The 24,915-nt window shown below is 36.9% G+C and overlaps 1 protein-coding gene across 1 annotated transcript in view; it reads left to right on the top strand.

Annotated features, from left to right (window-relative positions):
- The window catches only part of CUBN (cubilin), a gene marked incomplete at its 5' end in the record, with an annotated part of 354,010 nt that overhangs the window by 69,445 nt on the left and 259,650 nt on the right, over positions 1 to 24,915 (top strand). Inside the window, 2 exons of the mRNA XM_003410564.3 lie at positions 552 to 768; positions 12,271 to 12,401. Coding sequence (XP_003410612.3) covers positions 552 to 768; positions 12,271 to 12,401 — 348 coding nt within the window. The remainder of the gene's footprint in view (positions 1 to 551; positions 769 to 12,270; positions 12,402 to 24,915) is intronic.

Here is a 24,915-nt window from a genome sequence, read left to right as displayed (position 1 = left end):
CCAATTTTCCTAGATTCATATGTCGTACATTCCATGAAGATTACTAATGGATGTTTGCTGCTGTTTCTTCTCATTTTGAGTCTTGCCACATCAGCAAATAAAGGTCTTGAAAGCTTGATTCCGTCCACATCTTTAAGGTCAATTGTGTTTTGTGAAGGCAGTTCTTCACCAGTTGTATTTTGAGTGCCTTCCAACCTGAGGGGCTCATCTTCCGGCACTATATAAGACAGTGTTCTGCTGCTATTCATAAGGTTTTCACTGGCTAATTCTTTTCAGAAGTAGACCTCCAGGCCCTTCTTCATAGTCTGTCTTAGTCTGGAAGCTCTGCTGAAACCTATCTGCCATGGGTGACCCCGGTGGTATTTGAATACCGGTGGCATAGCTTCCAGGATCACGGCAACATGCTAGCCCCCACGGTACAACAAACTGACAAATAAGGAACAAAAATTTTCTTCTTGAATGTTTAAGAGGCTATGATCAGACTATTTTATTCTGAAATCCAAGGAGTTTGTTGGTAACTTGTAACAATTATTATTATTTTATTTCAACAGTATGTGGAAAAATTCTTACAGAGTCAGCAGGAACCATTCAAAGTCCTGGCCATCCAAACATCTATCCCCATGGTATCAATTGTACCTGGCATGTATTAGTCCAACCTGGCCAATTGATTCGTTTGTCGTTCAAAAAATTTCATCTGGAGTTTCATTACAACTGCACAAATGACTATCTGGAAGTTGATGACACTGGCTCTGGGATCTCTCTTGGGAGGTGAGGTTTTTGTGTTGTTGTTTGTTTTAATAACATGAAACCTTCCTGCTTTCTTGCTTCAGTGAAGGATGTTAAAATCCAACCAAGCTGTATTATAAAAACCAGGTGAGATCATTGTGCTTTTCAATGATAATTTCTATTGCTGAAGATAAGCAAGTTGTATCATTACCCCTTTCTTCCTGGCCTTCATTGATTTGTTAAGTTGATATCTAGATCTATCTGTATCTCCATATCCATAAAACCACCATCAAAATCAATATAATGCACATACCCGTTGCCACCAAAACTTTCTTCCTGCCCATTATAATTTCTTCTTTTTGCCTGTCATCTTTATCCAAATAAAGCCATTAATCTACTTTCTATAATTAGAGATTAGTTTGCGTTTTCCAGGATTGTATAAAAATTGAACCATACTATATGTACTCTTTTTTTTGAGTCTGGCTTTTCTTAATCAGCATGATTATTTTGAGATTCGTCTATGTTGTAGGGTGTATCAAGAGTTATTGTTTTTAGGTGCCATGGAGTTGGTTCTGGCTCATAGTGACCTTGTGTACAACAGAATGAAACACTGCCTGGTCCTTCACCATCCTGATAATTGTTGTTATGCTGGAGCCCATTATTGCAGCCATTGTGTCAGTTCATGTTGTTGACAGTCTTCCTCTTTTTTGCTGACCCTCTACTTTACCAAGCATGATGTCCTTCTCCAGGGACTGGTCCCTCCTGCTAACGTCTTGTATATTTATCAGTAGTATTTCATGGTATGGATATTTCACCATTTCTTTATTCACCTGTTGAGGAACATTTACATTATTTTCAGTTTTTAGCTGTTACAGATGAAGCTGTTATGAACATTTCAAATATACTACTTTGTATGAACGTGAGCTTTCATTTCTCTTGGATAAATACCTACGACTAGAATGACTGGGTTATATGGTAGGCTTATGTTTACTTTTTTTCCAAAGTTGTACCATTTTACATTTCCACTAGCAATGCATGAGGGTCCCAATTTCTCCACCGCCTCACCAACACTTATTTTCTGATATTTTGATAATAGCCATTATAGTGGGTGTGAAGTGGTATCTCATTGTGTTTTTGATTTCCATTTTCTAATGACTAATAATATTGAGCATCTTCTCATGTGATTATTGGCCATTTGTATATCTTCTTTGGAGAATTATATACAGGTGGTCCTTGACTTACGACGGGGTTCTGTTCCGACGACTCTGTCGTAAGTTGGTTCTAATGTAAGTCGAATACCTCATTTTTTTTAAAGTTTTCATTATTATTGCCTTTTATTATCAGTATCTTTATAAATCTGACTTTTATTTGTGTTTGGGAGTTGGAAACTGTCTTAGTCATCTAGTCTTGCTACAACTGAAACACCACAAGTGGATGGCTTTAACAAAGATAAATTTATTTCCTCACAGTGAAGTAGGCTAAAAGTCCAAATTCAGGGTATCAGCTTCAGGGGAAGGCTTTCTCTCTCTGTCAGCCTTCTTATCAATCTTCCCCCCAGACTAGGAGCTTCTCTGCACAGGGACCCTGGATCCAAAGGATGCTGTCTGCTCCTGGCACTGCTTTCTTGGTGGTATGAGGTCCCCAACTCTCAGCTTGCTTCCCTTACCTTTTATCTTGTATAAAAGGTGGTGAAGGCCATACCCCAGGGAAACTTCCTTTACATTGGATCAGGGATGTGAACTTAGTAAGGGTGTTACACTCCCACCCTAATCCTCTTTAACATAAAATTACAGTCACAAAATGGAGGACAACCATACAATACTGGGAATCATGGCACAGCCAAATTGACACACATTTTTGGGGGGACATAATTCAATCTGTGACAGAAATATTACATATAAACTTACAGATATATTTTGACATTATATTAGTATATATTACTAACAATAGATGTAAAGGAAAGATTGTAAGTGTGGCTTGTCATATTCAAATATGTCGTAAGTTGGGGACTACCTGTCTTCAAGTTCTTTGCCCATTTTTTTGTTGGGTTGCTTGTCTTTTTGTTGTTGAGTTGTCAGAGCTCTTTATATATTCCGAATATTACACTCTTACAGATAAGTGCTTTCATGTTTTTGACGCTATTGTAAATACTGTTGTTTTTGCAATTTTTATACTGTTGTTCAATGCTAGTGTATAGAGATACAGTTGACTTTTTTCTGTTTTGTTCTTGAATCTGCAATCTCTCTAAACTCACTTATTAGTTTTAATAGCTGTTTTGTAGATTTCTTTGGATTTTCATAGATGCTCATGTTATCTCTGAATTAAGGTAGTTTTATGTGTTCATTTCTAATGTGGATGCCTCCTATTTATTTTTATTGCCTCATTGCCCTGGCTAGAATCGCCATACAAAGTGTAATAGAAGTGGTGAGAATAGACATTTTTGCATTGTTCCTAAACTTAAGAGGGAGATCATTCAGTTTTTCACTATTAAATTTGGTGTAATCTGTAGAATTTTTGTAGATGCCTTTGATCAGGTTGATGAAGTTCACTTTTATTCTTAGATTTTATAAAACATTGATATTGGAGTACGCATCTATTTAGATGATTACAGGTAACCCCCAATTTAGGACATATTCGAATTATGAGGAACCACACTTACTACCGTCTTTTTTTTTTTTGAAACCCTGGTAGTGTAGTGGTTAAGTGCTATGGCTGCTAACCAAAAGGTCGGCAGTTTGAATTCGCCAGACGCTCCTTGGAAACTCTATGGGGCAGTTCTACTCTGTGCTGTAGTGTCACTATGAGTTGGAATCGACTCCACGGCACTGGGTTTTTTGTTTTTTTTTTTATCATATCATTAGTAATATGTACTACACACAATGTTAAAATATGTCTGTAAGTTTATATGTAATAATTTCAACCCACAAATACAAGTAAAGATCAGATTTATAAAGGTATTGATAACAAAAGGCAATAATAGTGAAAACTTAAAAAAAAGAGATATTCAACTTACATCAGAACCGACTTATGACGGAATCATAGGAACAGAATGCCATCGTAAATCGAGGACTACCTGTATATGCTTTTTCTTTTTTAGTCTGTTTATATCCTCAGTTACATTGACTGGTTTTGATGTGTTAAACCAACTTTGGGTTCATGGGATAAGCCCTGCTTGCACATGATGTATTGTCCATACTGTTGGCCTTATATGCTAAAATGTTAAGAGATCTTATGTTCAAGAGGTATATTGGCCTGTAGTTTGCTTTTCTTATATTGTTTTTGTCGGTTTTAGTATTAGAGTGTTAATAGCCTCATAGAATGAGTTGGGAAGTATTCCTTCTTCAGTTTTCTGGAAAAGTTCGTGTAGAATAGATGTTATTTCTTCCCTGTATATTTGATACCATTTGGACCTTTACTTTGGTGAAAAAATTTTTCTCTTCCTTTTTGAATGAGCTTAATTAAGAGTTTGTATCTTTCACAAATTTTGCAAGTTTTGTTTGTCTAATACATTTAAAAATTATTCATAATACCCTCTTATTTTCCCTTTAATATCTGTATAATATGCAGTGATATCACCTTTCTTGTTCCTAATATTGGTAATCTGTGTCTTTTTTTCCTTATCTACCTGACTAGAAGTCTATCAATTTTTTAAAACCTTCTCAAGGAAACACCTTTTTGTTTTATTGATTTTCTAAATTGTTTTTTCTCATTTCTATTTCATTGATTTCTGCTGTGATTTTTATTATTTCTTTTCTGTTATCTACTTTGGAATTTATTTACTCTTTCTAATTTCTTGATGAAAGCTAAGGTCACTGATTTAAGGCCTTTTTTCTTTTCTAATATAGTGCCAAAAGTTTCCCTCTAACTGCTGCTTTTTGCTGTACCACATACATTTTGATATGTAGTGTTTTCATTTTAATTTAGATCAAAGTAGTTTCTATTCCCTTTTGATTGTTTTATCTATTGGTTAATTTAAACAGTATTATGTTCAAAGTAGTTTCTATTCCCTTTTGATTGTTTTATCTTTTGGTTAATTTAAATAGTATTATTTAAGTTTCAAATATTTGAGGATTTTCTTTGAGGATATCTTTCTATAACTGATTTCTAATTTAATTCCATTATGGTCCATTATATGACTTGAATCCCTTCAAATTTATTCAGTTATTTATTGGTCCATAATATGGTATATCTTGGCAAAGATTCTGTGTTCATTTGTAAAGAATGTGTATTCTGATGATCTTGGGTAGAGTGATCTATCAGTGTCAGTTAGGTCAAATTGGTCAACAGTTTTGATCATCTCCTAAATCTTTACTGATTTTTTATCTACTTGTTTTACCAATTATCAAGGGAGGGATGATTAAATCACTGATTACATTGTGGATTTGTCTATTTGCTCTTTGCAGTTCTCTCGGTTTTTGCTTTATGTATTTTGCAGTTATGTTATTAGGTACATAAATGTTTAAGATTGTTATACCATCCTGATGAATTGATACTATTATCATTATGAAATGATTTAAAAATCCCTGTTAATATTCTTTGATCTGCAATCTATTTTGTCTGATATTAATATAGTCACTCCAGCTTTTTTTTTTGAAATAGCATGACATACCTTTTTACATTCATTTGCTTTTTTTTTTTTATTAACTTTTATTAAGCTTCAAGTGAACGTTTACAAATCCAATCAGTCTGTCACATATAAATTTACATACATCTCACTCCCTACTCCCACTTGCTCTCCCCCTCTTGAGTCAGCCCTTTCAGTCTCTCTTTTCGTGACAATTTTGCCGGCTTCTCTCTCTCTCTATCCTCCCATCCCCCCTCCAGACAAGAGTTGCCAACACAATCTCAAGTGTCCACCTGATATAATTAGCTCACTCTTCATCAGCGTCTCTCTCCCACCCGCTGACCAGTCCCTTTCATTTCTGATGAGTTGTCTTCGGGGATGGTTCCTGTCCTGTGTCAACAGAAGGTCTGGGGAGCATGGCCGCCGGGATTCCTCCAGTCTCAGTCAGACCATTAAGTTTGGTCTTTTTATGAGAATTTGGGGTCTGTATCCCACTGATCTCCTGCTCCCTCAGGGGTCCTCTGTTGTGCTACAGTCAGGGCAGTCATCGATTGCGGCCGGGCACCAACTAGTTCTTCTGGTCTCAGGATGATGTAGGTCTCTGGTTCGTGTGGCCCTTTCTGTCTCTTGGGCTCTTAGTTGTCGTGTGGCCTTGGTGTTCTTCATTTTCCTTTGCTCCAAGTGGGTTGAGACCAAATGCTGCATCTTAGATGGCCGCTTGTTAGCATTTAAGACCCCAGACGCCACATTTCAAAGTGGGATGCAGAATGATTTCATAATAGAATTATTTTGCCAATTGACTTAGAAGTCCCTGCAAACCATGTTCCCCAGACCCCCGCACTTGCTCCGCTGACCTTTGAAGCATTCATTTTATCCTGGAACCTTCTTTGCTTTTGGTCCAGTCCAATTGAGCTGACCTTCCATGTATTGAGTGTTGTCTTACCCTTCACCTAAAGCATTTCTTATCTACTGATTAATCAATAAAAAACCCTCTCCCACCCTCCCTCCCTCCCCCCCTCGTAACCACAAAAGTATGTGTTCTTCTCAGGTTTACTATTTCTCAAGATCTTATAATAGTGGTCTTATACAATATTTGTCCTTTTGCCTCTGACTAATTTCGCTCAGCATAATGCCTTCCAGGTTCCTCCAAGTTATGAAATGTTTCACAGATTCGTCACGGTTCTTTATCGATGCGTAGTATTCCATTGTGTGAATATACCACAATTTATCTACCCATTCATCCGTTGATGGACACCTTGGTTGCTTCCAACTTTTTGCTATTGTAAACAGAGCTGCAATAAACATGGGTGTGCATATATCTGTTTGTATGAAGGCTCTTGTATCTCTAGGGTATACTCCCAGGAGTGGGATTTCTGGGTTGTATGGTAGTTCTATTTCTAACTCTTTAAGAAAACGCCAGATAGATTTCCAAAGTGGTTGTACCATTTTACATTCCCACCAGCAGCGTATAAGAGTTCCAATCTCTCCGCAGCCTCTCCAACATTTATTATTTTGTGTTTTTTGGATTAATGCCAGTCTTGCTGGTGTGAGATGGAATCTCATCGTAGTTTTAATTTGCATTTCTCTAATGGCTAATGATCGTGAGCATTTTCTCATGTGTCTGTTGGCTGCCTGAATATCTTCTTTAGTGAAATGTGTGTTCATATCCTTTGCCCACTTTTTGATTGAGTTGTTTGTCTTTTTGTGGTTGAGTTTTGACAGAATCATGTAGATTTTAGAGATCAGGCACTGGTTGGAGATGTCATAGCTGAAAATTCTTTCCCAGTCTGTAGGTGGTCTTTTTACTCTTTTGGTGAAGTCTTTAGATGAGCATAGGTATTTGATTTTTAGGAGCTCCCAGTTATCTGGTTTCTCTTCATCATTTTTGGTAATGTTTTGTATTCTGTTTATGCCCTGTATTAGGGCTCCTAGGGTTGTCCCAATTTTTTCTTCCATGATCTTTATCGTTTTAGTCTTTATGTTTAGGTCTTTAATCCACTTGGAGTTAGTTTTTGTGCATGGTGTAAGGTATGGGTCCTGTTTCATTTTTTTGCAAATGAATATCCAATTATGCCAGCACCATTTGTTAAAAAGGCTTTCTTTTCCCCAATTAATTGACACTGGTCCTTTGTCAAATATCAGCTGCTCATACGTGGATGGATCTATGTCTGGGTTCTCAATTCTATTCCATTGGTCTATGTGCCTGTTGTTGTACCAGTACCAGGCTGTTTTGACTACTGTGGCTGTATAATAGGTTCTGAAATCAGGTAAAGTGAGGCCTCCCACTTTCTTCTTCTTTTTCAGTAGTGCTTTGCTTATCCGGGGCTTCTTTCCCTTCCATATGAAATTGGTGATTTGTTTCTCTATCCCCTTAAAATATGACATTGGAATTTGGATCGGAAGTGCGTTAAATGTATGGATGGCTTTTGGTAGAATAGACATTTTTACTATGTTAAGTCTTCCTATCCATGAGCAAGGTATGTTTTTCCACTTAAGTATGTCCTTTTGAATTTCTTGTAGTAGAGCTTTGTAGTTTTCTTTGTATAGGTCTTTTACATCCTTGGTAAGATTTATTCCTAAGTATCTTATCTTCTTGGGGGCTACTGTGAAAGGGTATTGATTTGGTTATTTCCTCTTCGATGTTCTTTTTGTTGATGTAGAGGAATCCAAGTGATTTTTGTATGTTTATGTTATAACCTGAGACTCTGCCAAACTCTTCTATTAGTTTCAGTAGTTTTCTGGAGGATTCCTTAGGGTTTTCTGTGTATATAATCGTGTCATCTGCTAATAGTGATAACTTTACTTCTTCCTTGCCAATCCGGATACCTTTTATTTCTTTGTCTAGCCTAATTGCCCTGGCTAGGACTTCCAGCACGATGTTGAATAAGAGCAGTGATAAAGGGCATCCTTGTCTGGTTCCCGTTCTCAAGGGAAATGCTTTCAGGTTCTCTCCATTTAGAGTGATATTGGCTGTTGGCTTTGCATAGATGCCCTTTATTATGTTGAGGAATTTTCCTTCAATTCCTATTTTGGTAAGAGTTTTTATCATAAATGGGTGTTGGACTTTGTCAAATGCCTTTTCTGCATCAATTGATAAGATCATGTGGTTTTTGTCCTTTGTTTTATTTATGTGATGGATTACATTAATGGTTTTTCTGATATTAAACCAGCCTTGCATACCTGGTATAAATCCCACTTGATCATGGTGAATTATTTTTTTGATGTGTTGTTGGATTCTATTGGCTAGAATTTTGTTGAGGATTTTTGCATCTATGTTCATGAGGGATATAGGTCTATAATTTTCTTTTTTTGTAATGTCTTTACCTGGTTTTGGTATCAGGGAGATGGTGGCTTCATAGAATGAGTTGGGTAGTATTCCGTCATTTTCTATGCTTTGGAATACCTTTAGTAGTAGTGGTGTTAACTCTTCTCTGAAAGTTTGGTAGAACTCTGCAGTGAAGCTGTCCGGGCCAGGGCTTTTTTTTGTTGGGAGTTTTTTGATTACCATTTCAATCTCTTTTTTTGTTATGGGTCTATTTAGTTGTTCTACTTCTGAATGTGTTAGTTTAGGTAGGTAGTGTTTTTCCAGGAATTCATCCATTTCTTCTAGGTTTTCAAATTTGTTAGAGTACAATTTTTCATAATAATCTGAAATGATTCTTTTCATTTCATTTGGTTCTGTTGTGATGTGGTCCATTCATTTGCTTTTAACTTTTAATGTCTTTCTGTTTAAAGTCGTTTATTGTTGGCAGCGTGTAGTTTGGTTGTGATTTTTTATTCAATCATTCATTATATATTTAATGTGATTATTGATACAAAAAAATTGATATGCATGGTAATAAATATAACATTTTGCTATTTGTTTTTTTATTTATCCCATCTATTCTTCGTTCCTCTTTTCCTGACTTCTTGTGAATTATTTTTATAATTCTTTTTTTTAAATGACTCCACCTCTGACTTATTTGTATAATTCTTTGTCATGTTATTTTATCAAAGGGTTTATAGGACACATATTTAACTTATCACCATCTTCTTTCAAGACATATTATCACACTGTAAGTATAGTATAAGAACCTTACAGCAGTTATACATCCATTTCTCCCCTCCTACCCCTTGTGCATTTCTTTTCGTATACTTTACTTCTATCAAAAAAAATTCTATATGTGTTATAAATTCCACAATACATTGTTATTTTTGCTTTAAACAAATGATTTTTAAAGAGACTTAAATAATAAGGAAAAAGTATTTATATTTACCAGGTAGTTACTATTTTTTGGTGTGGACCCACATTTTAACTTGGTATCAATTTTCTTCTGCTTGAAGGACTTCCATAACACTCCTTGTAGTGCAGGTCTGTTTGTGATGAATTATTTCATTATTTCGTACATTATTTGTATGTTCGAAAGTCTTTATTTTGCCTTCGTTTGTGAAAGATATTTTTGCTGAGTGTAAAACTCTAAGTTGACAGTTGTTGGTTTCCCCAGTACTTTAAAGATGTTACTACAGTGTCTTCCGGTTTGTATTATTTCCTGTGCAAATTTGCTTTTGAATGAGTCTTTTTCTCTCTACATAATGTGTCCTTTTTCCCTCTGGCTTCTTTTAAGATTTTGCTTTTATCACTGTTTTGGAAGCAAGCTTTAGATTTCTTTGGAATCCTGAGTGTCAGGGAATCTTACAGCGTTTTCTCCTGTGGGACCCTCTCTAGGATGCAGCTCATTATGCAGTATAAATATATATATATATATACACAGGCACATATGTATGTATGTATGCATCTATGTTTTTGTTAGGTGTTGTCGAGTCAATTCTGACTCATTGCGACCCTATGTACAACAGAACGAAGCACTGCCCGGTCCTTTGCCAGCCTCACAATTGTTATGCCCATTGTTGCAGCCACTGTGTCAATCCATCTTGTTGAGGGTCTTCTTCTTCTTTGCTAACCCTGTACTTTACCAAACATGATGTCCTCCTCACTGTTTAGGGATAACATGTTCAAAGTATGTGAGAAAAAGTCTTGCCATCCTTGCTTCTAAGAAGCATTCTGGCTGTACTTTTTCTAAGACAGATTTGTTTGTTCTTCTGGCAGTCCATATTATTTCAATATTCTTCTCCAACACCATAATTCAGAGGCACCAATTTTTTTAGCTTTCTTTACTCATTGTCTAGTTTTCACATGCATAGGCGGTGATTGAAAACAATATGGCTTGGGCCAGGTGCACCTTAGTCCTTAAAGCGGCATCTTCAGTTATTAACACTTTAAAAAATTCTCTTGCAGCAGATTTGCCCAGTGTAATATGTTGTCTGAATTCTTGACTGCCTCTTCTGTGGGTGTTGATTGTGGATCCAAATAAAATGAAATCCTTTACAACTTGTATATATAATCATATATGTATATGACTTTCCCGTTTTTCAATTGTTTCAGGCATATTCATTTGTTTCAGGCAGAAGGTTAAATCCTGTTATTATATCTTAGCTGAAAACGGAAGTCTTCTGTTTTTTGATTATTTTCACTTGGTTTTAATTTTCTTTTTTTCTTATTCTTTCCTTTACATTTTTCTTTAACCATTATTGTCTTAAACTTATTTTTTCTGCTAGGGCTGTTCTCCTCCTTCATTTTTTGTTACGATCTTTGTTTCTCATACTTTAAACTTTTACCTTTGTTTTTCTTTGTCTTGTTTTTGTCTCATAACCACTATGAAATTCATCACTTTTTTGGAACGACGTAAAATATAACGATCAATTACAAACTTGGCAGAAATGGGTATATACAGAGACATTTAAAATTAATCCATCTACTTTTATTTTGATCAAGATCTTAAATATTTTTTTAACATGAAATGGCATTCTACACCAAATTTTCTTTCTTTTTCTCATTCAAAAATCAACTCATCCATTTCCTCATATTCCACTCTTTTATCTTGGTTTCTACATTATTGTTATTATTATTTTTACCTATTGCACCATTTGGTCAACTTCATCAAGTGTGCTTTGATTTGAGATTTCTATTTTCTAGTCACTCCTTATAGGTGTTTCTCTAGATAAAAGCTCATATATTACCTTTTAAAACTATAAGTCTACTTTTAGCATTGCTAGAATAGTTTTTCCATTAAAATTTCTTGTTTTTCAGAAAAATCTGGACATGGCTTGGTAATAAATCTTTTACTGCTCCATAGACCTGTACCCTGTTTTTGTCGAGTCGATTCCGACTCATAGCACCAGCTGTTCCAAAATCAATAGCTTCTACCTATATAAGAATTACCATTCCAGGCACTGTTCTAAGCACTTTATATACATTATATTAGCTCATCAAATTCTCAAAACTCTCCTATGAAATAGGTACCATCACCCATTTTAGAGATGGAGAAACTGAACCACAGAGGCTAAGTGACCTGCCCAAAATCATAATGCCTCTAAGTGGTATAGCTGACTATAGAGTCCATGCTCTATGAATTTATGCACCTTGTTTCCCTTTGTTGTGTAAGTTTACTACATTTCTGTTAATAAGTTCATTACCATGCTATATGATAACTTAATATAGCTCATGCTTTCTAATTTTATTAAATTTCTTATACATAACAAGCCACACAGCTAGACCCACATGTAAAACCATTTCAAGGAAGTAATTATGAACAGATGATTTTCGGTAAGCTTGTAAATATTTTCTGCCTGAAATATATTTGTTTTATAAAGTTGATAAAACTTACTGCTGTTGAGTCGATTCCAACTCATAGCTGGCCTATGGAGTGGTAAAAGATTTATTACTTAGCCATGTCTAGATTGTTCTGAAGAACAAAATTTAATCAGAAAAACTATTCTAGCAATGATAAAAGTATACTTATAGTTAAAAAAGGTACTATAAAATTGATATGGGGTATATATTAAAACCCATTATTTTATTTACATGTCCTAATTTTTGGTACATCATTTCAAATGTGCTAAAATTTTTTTAAACCTATGCATTTTTTTTTTTTTTGGAATAGATATTGTGGAAAATCGATCCCACCCTCTCTTACCAGCAGTACCAACTCATTAATGCTGGTATTTGTGGCTGACTCTGACCTGGCTTATGAAGGCTTTGAAATAAACTATGAAGTGATTGATGCATCAAAAGGTAACAAAACAACATTTCAAACTTGGTTTCATTTACTCCATTACAAAACAGTACTAATATTTAAAACATGAGAATACTTGATGCCAAAATTGTTGGCATGCAACGACAGCTATACTTAGAACAACATGTACAGGCTTAAATGCCTTCCTTATTTAAATATAGAGTAATGATTAGGCAATAGCATTGTATTGTGTTAAATTTTCTAGCTTTTATAAACGTACCATGGTTTTGTTCAGGTGTTTCACATCCAGTGACCAAAATTGCTTTCTCAAGAAAGTAGAGTGTGCACATGATTTTCAATTCTTATCTAGTTTTAATGGTCTCATACATTGGGCCTCAAACTACACTGAATATGAGATTAGAATTTGGGGCAAATCGCTTGAACTCTCTGAGCCACTATTTTCTCATCTGTAAAATTAAGGGATTGGATTTGATGGTCTTTGAGACGTCCTCTGATCGACTATGAACACAGTTTTAATTTGCTGCATGAATAAATTAGCTGTATCTTAGCTAATAGACGGTACAGTCAGAACCTCCTGAAAATGCCGTGAAAATCATTGTAACAATATATGCAAAGTGAGACATAAATCTATAACGATGAAAACAACTTTGATAATACTACACTAGTCTATAACATATGATTTAGTACAGCAAGAAACAAGGGCAGGTAAGACGTTAAAGTTAATTTTTAATAAAAAACATTTTTAGGAAGATGAGCTACAAGTAAAATAAAAGTTAGTACTGAAGAAGGAAAGAAAGAAGCTGGACAGAAAAGGAAACTTACAGAGAAAGAAAACAGAAAAGGCAAGTGATAAAAGAGAAGGGGAGAGTGAGGTGGCAAACTGGAAGGACTTCAGCCTGTCTCCCTGTGTGATTATCACTTTTGGCTCTTTTTGGTCCAGACAGGACTGAAATCACCTTCTATTCTCTGGCTTAGGCCTGGCTGGTTACTGTGGTTGTGTCTTTCTTTGGATGAACTTATGTGTCTGACTAAACACAGTCCAACCATCTGTGAATAGCAGCCAGGAAGTCACATGGCACCTACAATTTATCATTCTGTCTGTGTCTGTCACAGCTCTCCCATAGATCAGGACATTAGTGATCTTCTCTCACACATTGCTGAGGGTGATTCCTGCAGGATTGCTCAGGGAAGAGTTGGGCTCAGGAGACTGAAGGAGGGTGAGGTTGAGGACAGAGAGGCCATGAGCCAGCCCTCTAGGGCAGCCTGAGTCAGAATGAGCTGCAGACCTGGAAAGGCCTCTCTTTTCAGTTGCCATTTTATTTTCAATATATTCTGCAGAATAAAAGAGTATCAGGGAAAAACATCAATGGAAACCCAATAATTGGCACTCATTCTATTTTACTGCTCTAACAGAAGCTATTTTCAGAACAAGGATGATCCTGTTTGGTTGTTGGTTTCTAGTTCCTCAACACAACAGGTGTGAGTTTCTCTGCTGAAGTCTTTCCTGTCTTTATCAGATAAAGGTTAAGTTCCCTGATTTGAATGGAGTAACTTATCCATCTGTAGTGCATGCCATGTAGCTATGATATCAGCCCCTAGATATGTGTGTGGGAGCAAAGAAATTGCCTTCTCATCATTACTTTGACTCCCTCCTTCATCATTTTGTTTTTGCCTTCATCCAGATGTGTCTGGGGAAATAGAAATGAAGGAACTGATAAGTAAAATATTAGTAGATAGACACTCTTAAGAATTTCTTAGTAACTGATTATGAGACTAGGTTTGAAATGTTTGCTAATTTAAAATATATAATATTTGAATATTGAGATAATATAAGTTATTAGTTAACCTTACTAATTTAAATATATTAGTGTCTATTGCATGCATGCAAATACGATACTTATAAGAGGGGACTTTAAAAAGTATAAACAAGAACAGAAAAATTTACCTGGTACATTTTCAACTTTAAAATTAAATTAAAGCCTATATAACATGTAGTCCAATGTTTTTCAAACTATAATTCATAGCTCATTAGTGGGTCCTGAAATAAATTTATTAGGTTACTACCTGCATTTGTTAAAAAAGTATAGAATATAATATAAATGAATAGGACAGAAAATATCAGAGTTTATGAAAGTTAGGTGAGTGCTGCTTCATGAAACTTCTCTTTGCAATATCTGTGTGTGTGTGTGTCTGCGTGCAACCCAAGTTGATGTAAATATGTATTTCTTTTTACTGTGTGTCTCAGTCAAGAAAGTTTGAAGACACTGATCTAGTCCAACTGTGTTATTTCATAAATAAGGGAGATTGAAATTCAGAATGGTGAATTTATCTTCCCAAGAACCTGTAGCTAATTGGTTTAAAAGACAAAGTAGGAGGTGGAGCAAGATGAGGAAGTGAGTAGAGGCTCCCATTTACTCCCCCAGCAGCTAACCCACTGAACAACAAATAAAAACAAGTACAGACTAAAATAAAAAAAGCTCTGGACAGCAGTTGAGATGTGGGAGAGCTGGGGTGAGTTCAGAAGTGGGGGAGACGAGGAGTGGGAACGGCACAGAACCCGGGGGAACCTACCTGCTAACATTGGGTGTGCTCGCTCATTGCAACCATTTTGGGATGGGGCTGGGTAACACCCCAAACAGAGAAAACAGAAAAGGAGCTAATCTGGGGAAGCTATAATTTAATTTTCTTTATTGTGCTTTAGGTGAAATTTTATAGAGCAAATTAGTTTCTCATTAAGCAATTAATGCACAAATTGTTTTTTGACATTGGTTGCCAACCCCATGACATATCAACACTCCCCTCTTCTCCACCCCGGGTTGCCTATTTCCATTTGTCCAGTTTTCTTGTCCCTTCCTGCCTTCTCGTCTTTGCTTTTGGGCTGGTATGCCCATTTAGTCTCGTATACGTGATTGAACTATGAGGGATGTTCCTCACATGTGTTATTGTTTGCCTTATAGGCCTGTCTTCATCTTTGGTGAAAGGATGAACCTTGGGAGTGACTTCAGTACTGAGTTAAAAGGGTGTCTGGGGGCCATACTCTTGGTAACCAGGCACCATCTAGTTGCTCTGGGCTCAGCCTGGTGGAGGTTGTGGTACTTGCAGTCCATTAGTCCTTTGGACTAATCTTTCTCTTGTGTCTTTGGTTTCGTTCATTTTCCTTTCCTCCAGCCAGGATGGGACCAGTAGGTGTATCTTGGATGGCTGCCCACAAGCTTTTAAGACCCCAGATGCTACTCGCTACAGTTGGATGTAGAACATTTTTACAAACTATCTTATGCCAATTGAGCTAGATGTGTCCCCCAAGACCATGGTTCCCAGCCCTCAATCTAGTAACTTGTTCCCTCAGGGAGTTTGGATATGTCTGTGAAGCTTCTATGACTTTGCCATGGTCAAATTGGGCTGACTTCCCCAGTGTTGTGTACTGTGTTACCCTTCACCGAAGTTACCGCTTATCTACTATCTAGTTAGTGGTTTTCCCTCCCTACCATTCCCTTCCTTTGTAACCATAAAAGATTGTTTCTTTCTGTGTGTAAACCTGTTCAAGAGTTTTTATAATAGTGGTCTCACATAGTATTTGTCCTTTTGTGACTGCCTTCTTTCACTTAGCATACTGCCCTCCAGATTCATCCCTGTTGTGAGATGTTTCATAGATTCATCATTGTTCTTTATTGTTACATAGTATGCCCTTTATTTATTTTTCCTGACTCATTGCTCTAGCTAGGACTTCCAGCACAGTGTTAAATAGGAGTGATGATAAAGGGAATCCTTCCTTGTCTTGATCCTGTTCTTAGGGGGAATATTTTCAGCCTTTCTTCATTAAGAGTGATGTTGCTGTTGGTTTTGTTCCGATGCCCTTTATTATGTTGAGAAATTTCCCTTCTATGCCTATTTTATTGAGAGTTTTTATCAGGAATGGGTTAGACTTTATCAAATGCCTTTTCAGCATCAATTGAGATGATCATGTGACTCTTTTGTTTTATTTATGTGGTGGATATGTTGATTGATTTTATAATGTTGAACCACCCTTGCACACCTGGTATGAATCCCACTTGGTCATGGTGTATTATTTTTTGATATGATGCTGAATTCTATTGGCTAGAATTTTGCTGAGAATTTTTGCATCTATATTCCTGAGAGATATTGGTCTGTAATTTACTTTTTTTGTGGTATCTTTTCCTGGTTTTGATAGCAGGGTTTTGCTGAGTTCATAGAATGAATTTGGAAGTGTCCCTTCATTTTCTATGTTCTGAAATAGTTTGAGTAGTACTGGTGTGAGGTCTTTTCTGAATGTTTGGTAGAATTTTCCAGTGAGACCATGTGGGCCAGGACTTTTTTGTTGTTGTTGGAAGTTTTTTTTTTTTTTGATTACCTTTTCAATCCCTTCTCTTGTTATGGGTCTGTTCAGATTTTCTACCTCAGTTTGCATTAATTTAAGTAGGTAGTATGTTTCTAGAAATTTGTCTACTACCTCTAGGTTTTGAAATTTTTTGGAGTATAGTTTTTCATAGCATTCTGTTATGGTCTTTTTATTTCATTTGGGTCTATTGTAATGTTACTCATTTCATTTCCTATTTGGCTTATTTGCTTCCTCTCCTCTTTTTCTTTTGTTTGGCCAATGGTTTGTCAATTTTGTTGATTCTTTCAAAGAACAAACTTTTGGTTTTGTTGATTCTTTCTATTCTCTGTTTCATTTATTTCTACTCTGGCCTTTATTCCTCTCTTCTGGTGGTTGTGGGCTTCTTTTGCTGTTCCCTTTCTACTTGTTTGGATTGTAGGGCTAACTTTATTTTATCCCTTTCTTCTTTTTTGATGTGTGCATCTATAGCTATAAAATGACCTCGAAGTACTGCCTTTGCTGTGTCCCAGAGTTTTTGGTGTGATGTGCTTTCATTCTTATTTAATTCTAGAAATTTTTTGATTCTATCTTTGATTTCTTCTATCAGTGGTTTTTAAGCAAGGTATTATTCAGTTTTCATGCATTTATTATTTTTTTCCTTGCTCTTCCCATTATTAATTTCTACTTTTATGGCATTGTGAACAGAGAAGGTGCTTTGTATTATCTCAGTGTTTTGGATTTTGTTGAGGGTTGCTTTGTGGGCTGAGATATGGTCTATTCTGGAGAATGTTTCATATGCATTGGAAAAGAATGTATACTTTACTGCTATTGGATGGAGTGTTCTATATATGCCTATGAGGTCAAGATAGTTGACTGTGGCCTTTAGATCTTCTGTATCTTTGCTGAGCTTCATTCTAGATGTTCTGTCCTTTACTGAGAGTAGTGTGTTGAAGTCTCCTGCTATTATTGTGGAACTATCAATTTCTCTTTTTAGTGCTGTTAGAGTATGTTTTATGTATTTTGGAGCCCTGTCATTGAGTGCATAGGTATTTATTATGGTTATGTTCTCATGGTGGATTACCCCTTTAATCATTATATAATGTTATAGCCTAATTTTTTTTTAAGGCAGTGCAAATTGGCCATGGGAGTTTGTAGGCCATACAATTTGCAGGGGGCAAAGGGAGATCACGGTGCTGCAAGAGTGCCATTGAATCTCACTGAGACCTGAAATGGACACACACTGGGACTAGAAGGAATAGCAAAGGAAACAGATTGAGGGTAATATTTCAGACTGATGGGACACAGAGGAAAACATCCCACTGTGGGACACTGTGGGCAAGTCTGTGCAGGGGCACCCATGAGGGAAAAACATAGACAGCCCCTCACTTTTGCCACAGGAAAGTTGAGCCCTACTGCTTACATCAGCATCAGCAGCCATCTAACTCCCCTCCCACACACACATATTGAATTCCAGAGATCAAGCAACCAGAACTCCTGAATCAATGCTGAAAAAGAGTTTCTAGTCATTCTCACAGAAGATACCAAACCGGCTGTGGCTGGGTTGATTCTGACTTATAGTAATCCTGTGGAGCTGAGAGGAGTGGCCCTATGGAGTTCTCAGGGCTGTGAGTCTTTGAGGAGGTGGGCTGAGGAAACTTTGTCCCACAAAAAACAAGAAATGAAAATCACAAACCAACATTCTTTATGAAAATAGGTGCAAAAATTTTCATCAAAACCCTAGCAAACAAACTTCAGCAACATATCAAAAGAATCATACACCATGATCAAGAGGGATTCATACCAAGATTACAGGGGTGGTTCAATGTTAGAAAACCCTTCAATGTAATCCACCACATAAGTAATACAAAGGGACACAATAACATGATCATATCAATTAATGCAGAGAAGGCATTTAATAAAATTCAACACCCTTTCCCGATAAAAACTCTCAACAAACTAGGAAAAGAAGGAAAAATTTCTCAACATAATTAAGGGTGTAGATGCAAAACCAACAGCCAACATTATACTCCGTGGAGAAAGGCTGAGAGCCTTCCCTTTGAGAATGGGAATGAGACAAGGATGCCCATTATCACCACTCTTACTCAACATTGTATTGGAAGTTTTAGCTAGAGCAAAAAGACAAGAAAGAGAAATAAAAGCTATCCAAATTGGAAAGGAAGAAGTAAAGCTATCTCTATCTGTCAGATGACATGATTCTATACATAGAAGACCTTAACGATTCCACAAGAAAATTAAAGAAGAATTTAGCAATGTTTCAGGGTACAAGATCAACACACAAAAATCAGTTGGCTTCCTCTATGCTAACAAAGACAACTCTGAAAAAGAAATCAAGAAAACAATACCATTTACAATAGCCCCCAAATTGATAAAAATATCTAGGAATTAACCTAACCAGAGACATAAAAGACATAAAATGAAAATTACAAAAGGCTACTACAAGAGACTAAGAGACCTACAAAAAAGGAAAGATATCCTGTACTCACGGATTGGAAGACCTAGCATAGAGAAAATGTCAACTCTACATAAATCAATCTACAGATAAAATGCAATCCCGATACAAATCCCAACGCCATTCTTTACTGAAACGGAAAAACTAATGACCAACTTCATATGGAAACGAAAGAAACTGCGAATAGCCAAAGCAATATTGAAGAAAAAGAAAGCAGGAGGAGGCTTCAAACTCTCTGATATCAAAACATACTATACAGCCACTGTAATCAAAACTGCCTGGTATTGGCTCAAGGATAGACACATAGACCAGTGGAATAGAATTGAGAACTCAGAATTAAACCCAGCCGTCTATGGACAACTGATTTTTGACAAGGGGACAAAGTCCATTCAGTGGGACAGAAACAGTCTCTAATAAACAGTGCAGGCAAAACTGGATAACTGTCTGCAGAAAAATGAAATGGGCCCCATATCTCACACCATACACAAAAACTATCTCAGAATGGATCAAAGACCCAAATGTTAAATCTGAAACATAAAATTCCTGGAAGACAACATAGGAAGAAAACTACGAGACCTAATCTTCTGTAAAAGCAGGGTAACAAACATTACAACAAATGCCTGAATAGAAAAAGAAAAAATAGATAAATGGGACTTATAAAAATTAAAATATTATGCTCATCAAAAGACTTCATTAAAAGAGTAGACAACCTACAAACTGTGAAAAAAATCTTCAGAAACAACTTGTTTGATAAGAATCTAATCTCTAAAATCTATACAAAACCACAACAACTCAACAACAAAAAGACAACGCAATTACAAAATGGGCAAAGGACATGAACAGAATCTTCACCAAAGAGGACATTTAAGCATCAAAGAAAAATAAGAAAATATGCTCATTATCATTACCCATTAACCCAGTGCTGTTGAGTCGATTCCAACTCATAGTGACCCTATTGGACAGAGTAGAACTGCCCCATAGAGTTTCCAAGGAGCACCTGGTGGATTCGAACTGCCGACCCTTTGGTTAGCAGCTGTAGCACTTAACCACAAGAGATGCAAATCAAAACTACAATGATTACCACCTTACCCAGGCGAAAGTGGCACTGATAAAAACAAAACAAAACGAAATACAGATGACAACAAATGTTGACAAGGATGTAGGGAGATTGGAACACTTTTCCATTGCTGGTGGGACTGTAAAATGATACAACCACTGTGGTAAATGGTATGGTGTTTTCTCAAAAAAAACTAGAACTACCCTGTGATCTAGCAATCCTACTCCTAGGCATATACCCTAGAGACTTGAAAATAATGGCACAAACAGTCATATCACACCCATGTTCATCAAAGTGCTATTTACAATAGCAAAAAGATACACACAGCCAAAGTACTCATCAATGGATGAATGAATAAACAAATTGTGATACATACATATGATGGAATACTACAAAACCATGAAGAACGATGATGAGTCCACTAAACATATTATAACATGGATGGACCTGTAGGGCATAATGTTAAATGAAATAAGTCAAGCATATAAGGACAAATATTGTATTATAACAAGACAAAAATAGATACAGACAGACCAATGTTCATTGGTGGTTATCAGTGAGGTAGGAGGAGTATGCTTTAGACTGTAGAGATTACTTATTTTTGGTGATAAGAAAAGTAACACTGAAAGCTGATGTAGTGAGCATAGCACAACCAAATAAAAACGAGTGTTTGATCACATACGGATGGGTATAGGCAAATTGGTATTTGGGTAGGTACAGGTATGAACATAGGTGAGAACAAATAGAAGTACCTAAATACAGATATGTAGGTGCAGGCACACATATTCATTAAAGACACCAATATGGATACTCCTTAGACATAACAAAACACCTTCCAACATTAGTTTTCTGGAGTTGAAGGCTTAGGGACAATTCAGTCAACTGACATAACATAGTTCTCAAAAATCAGGATCCGCACCCTAGTGAAGTGGGTAGCATCTGGGGTCTTAAAAGCTTGCAAGTGGCCATTTAAGACACAACTATAGGTCTCTATTCACCAGGAGCAAAACAGTAAGAAGAATCAAAAACGCAGAGAAGAAACAAGACTACCTGAGCCACAATGTCATCTATCCTGAGACCAGAAGAATTAGATGGTGCCCAACTACTACCACTGACCATTCTGACCAGGGTCCAAATAGTTGGTCCAGATAGATGGGAGAAAAATATGGAGCAGAAATCAAATTCTTATTAAAAAAAAAAAAAAAAGACAAATTGAAACGGTAGAGAACAGTGGACTCCCTGAGTCTGTTGTCCGGAGACGCTCTTTAAGCCTAGAACTGGGTCTGTCACCTGAGATTGCCTTTTTAGAGAAATAGCAGTGGCACACAAAATAAAGGATATTACCCATAAGATCGGTGCCCTACTTAAAAGCTGTCAATATGAGACCAAAATGTCAACAATTACTCAAAAGCAAAGATGAGAGGATAAGAGGGCAGGGAAACTAGAGTACTAGAAAGGGAACAAACTGAAACAAAGAGAATGCTGACACATTGTGTTAAATGTAACTAATGTCACTGAATAATTTGTGTGGAAATTGTCAAATGGGAACCTAACTTGCTGTGTAAAATTTCATCAAAAACTCATTAAAATATTATTAAAAAAAAAAAAAAACGCTAAAACAATTAGGTCCAAACATCTAAGCCATTTCTTTTGCCATGTGCATTAGCTCTTGGAAGTGCTGTAGATGAATTGCACATAGTGTGTGCGATAACATTCAATTCAGTGCTGCAGTGCAGCTCTGGTAGACTTTTCATATTTCTACTAAGAGCAGAGCTTCACAAATGTCCAAGGAAATGCCTGAGAAATATCAGAATCACATTAATACAGGGTTAAATGTGAGTCCTACTGGACTTCCTCATTCTTAACACAGAGATCCAGCCCAGTCCCCAGAGGATACTCAGTGTTGTATTTCATCAGTCATCCTGGAATGAGCCCAGAAGAGGCATCCAGGAGCAAAGAGAAGCCCAGAAATCCTTATTACCAGAAGGGTTGTTGAGACAAGGACCTTCCTCCTCCAGAGCTGACAGAGCGAGAAAGCCTTTCCTTAGAGCCAGCTCTCTGAGTTCAGGCTTCTAGCCTCTGAAAGAGTGAGAAAATAAATGACTATTTGGTAAAGCCATCCACTTGTGGTACTTCTCTTATGGTCCCCCCCCCAAAAAAAACCCCACTGCCATCGAGTCAATTCCAACTCATAGTGACCCTAAAGGAGCGCCTGGTGGATTTGAACTGCTGACCCTTTGGTTAGGAGCCATAGCACTTAACCACTATGCCACCAAGGTTTCCCTTCTGTTATAGCAGCACTAGATAAACAAGACGGAATTTGGTACCAGAAGAGTGGGATGCTGCTCTAACAGATACCCACCACGTGTCTGTCAGTTTGCCATACCGTAGTGGCTTATGTGTTGTGGAGACACTGGAAGCTTTGACACTGGTACTTCAAATACCAGCAGGGTCACCCTTGGTGGACAGGTTTGAGTGGAGCTTCCAGGCTAAGACAGACTAGGAAGAAGGACCTGGCAGTCTACTTCTGGGGAAAAAACTGGCCAGTGAAAACCTCTTGAATAGCAACGGCACAGTGTATGCTATGCTACAGTGCTGTAAGATAAGCCGCTCAGGTTGGATGCAAAATATGACTGGGGAAGAACTGCCTCCTCAAAGTAGAGTCGACCTTAATGATGTGGATGGAGTCAAGCTTTCAGGACCTTCCTGGCTGATATGGCATGACTCAAAATGAGAAGAAACAGCTGCAAATACCCATTAATAGAAGAAATGTAGAACACATGAAGTACAAATCTAGGAAGATTGGAAGTTGTCAAAAATGAATTGGAATGCATAAAGATCGATATCCAAGGCATTAGTGAGCTGAAATGAACTGGTATTGGCCATTTTGAATCAGACAGTCATATGGTCTACTGTGCCAGGAGTGACAAATTGAAGCGGAATGACATCACATTCATCGTCAAAAAGAACATTTCAAGATCTATCCTGAAGTACAATGCTGTCAGTGATAGGATAATATCCATACACATACAAGGAAGACCAGCTAATATGATTATTATTCAAATTTACACACTAACCACTAAGGCCAAAGATGAAAAAATGGAAGATTTTTACCAACTTCTGTGGTCTGAAATTCATCAAACATGCAATCAGGATGCATTGATAATTACTGGCTATTGGAATTTGAAAGTTGAAAACAAAGAAACAGGAACAGCAGTTGGAAAATATGACCTTGGTGATAGAAATGACACCAGAGATCTCATAATAGAATTTTGGAAGACCAACGACTTTTTCATTGCAAATACTTTTTTCAGCAACATAAATGGCAACTATACACGTGGGCCTCACTGGATGGAATGCACAGGAATCAAATCGTCTGCGTCTGTGCAAAGAGACAATGGAAAAGCTCAATATCATCAGTCAGAACAAGGCCAGGGGCCATCTGTGGAACAGACCATCAATTGCTCATATGCAAGTTCAACCTGAAACTGAAGAAAATCAGAGCAAGTCCAAGAGAACCAAAATATGACCTTGAGTATACCCCACCTGAATTTAGAGACCATCTGAAGAACAGATTTGATGCATTGAACACTAGTGACCGAAGACCATACGAGTTGTGGAATAACATCAAGGACATCACACATGAAGAAAGCAAGAGGTCATTAAAAAGACAGGAAAGAAAAGGCCAAAATGTATGTCAGAAGAGACTCTGAAACTTGCTCTTGAGTGTCGAGTAGCTAAAGCAAACAGAAGAAATGATGAAGTAAAACAGCTGAACAGAAGATTTCAAAGGGCAACTCAAGAAGACAAAGTAAAATATTATAGTGAAATGTGCAAAGACCTGGAGATAGAAAACCAAAAGGGCAGAACACACTCAACATCTCTGAAGCTGACAGCACTGAAGAAAAAATTCAAATCTTGAATTGCAATATTGAAGGATTCTATGGGGAAAATATTAAAGCATTGAAAATACTAAAGACGTGGAAAGCATCAAAAGAAGATGAGAGAAATACACACAGTCACTGTATCAACCATTTCAGGAAGTAGCATAGGATCAAAAACCAATGGTACTGAAGGAAGAGGTCCAAGCTGCACTGAAGGCATTGGCGAAAAACAAGGCTCCAGCAACTGATGGAATACCAATTGAGGCATTTCGACAAACCAGTGTAACACTGGAGGTACTCATCCATCTATGTAAAGAAATTTGGAAGACAGCTACCTGGCCAACAGACTGCAAGAGATCCATATTTGTACCCATTCCAAAGAAAGGTGATCCAACAGAATGTGGAAATTATTGAACAATATCATTAATATCGCACACAAGTAAAAATTGGCTAAAGATAAAAGTGACTGTAGTTCATCAACATGGGACTGCCAGAAATTCAAGCTGGATTCAGAAGGGGATGTGGAACAAGGGATATATCATTGCTGATGTCAGATGGATCCTGGCTGAAAGCAGGGAATACCAGAAAGATGTTTACCTGTGTTTTATTGACTATGGAAAGGCATTTGACTGTGTGGATCACAATAAATTATGGATGACATTGCAAAGAGTGGGAATTCCAGAACAATTAATTGTGCTCATAAGGAACCTGTACATAGAAAAAGAAGCAGTCACTCAAACAGAACAAGGGGATACCGCATGGTTCAAAGTGAAGACAGGTGTGCGTCAGAATTGTATCCTTTCAC

The sequence above is a fragment of the Loxodonta africana genome, chromosome 4 (assembly GCF_030014295.1).
Source record: "Loxodonta africana isolate mLoxAfr1 chromosome 4, mLoxAfr1.hap2, whole genome shotgun sequence".
In the NCBI taxonomy this organism is placed as follows: domain Eukaryota; kingdom Metazoa; phylum Chordata; class Mammalia; order Proboscidea; family Elephantidae; genus Loxodonta; species Loxodonta africana.
This window is presented reverse-complemented; position numbering and strand designations above follow the sequence as displayed.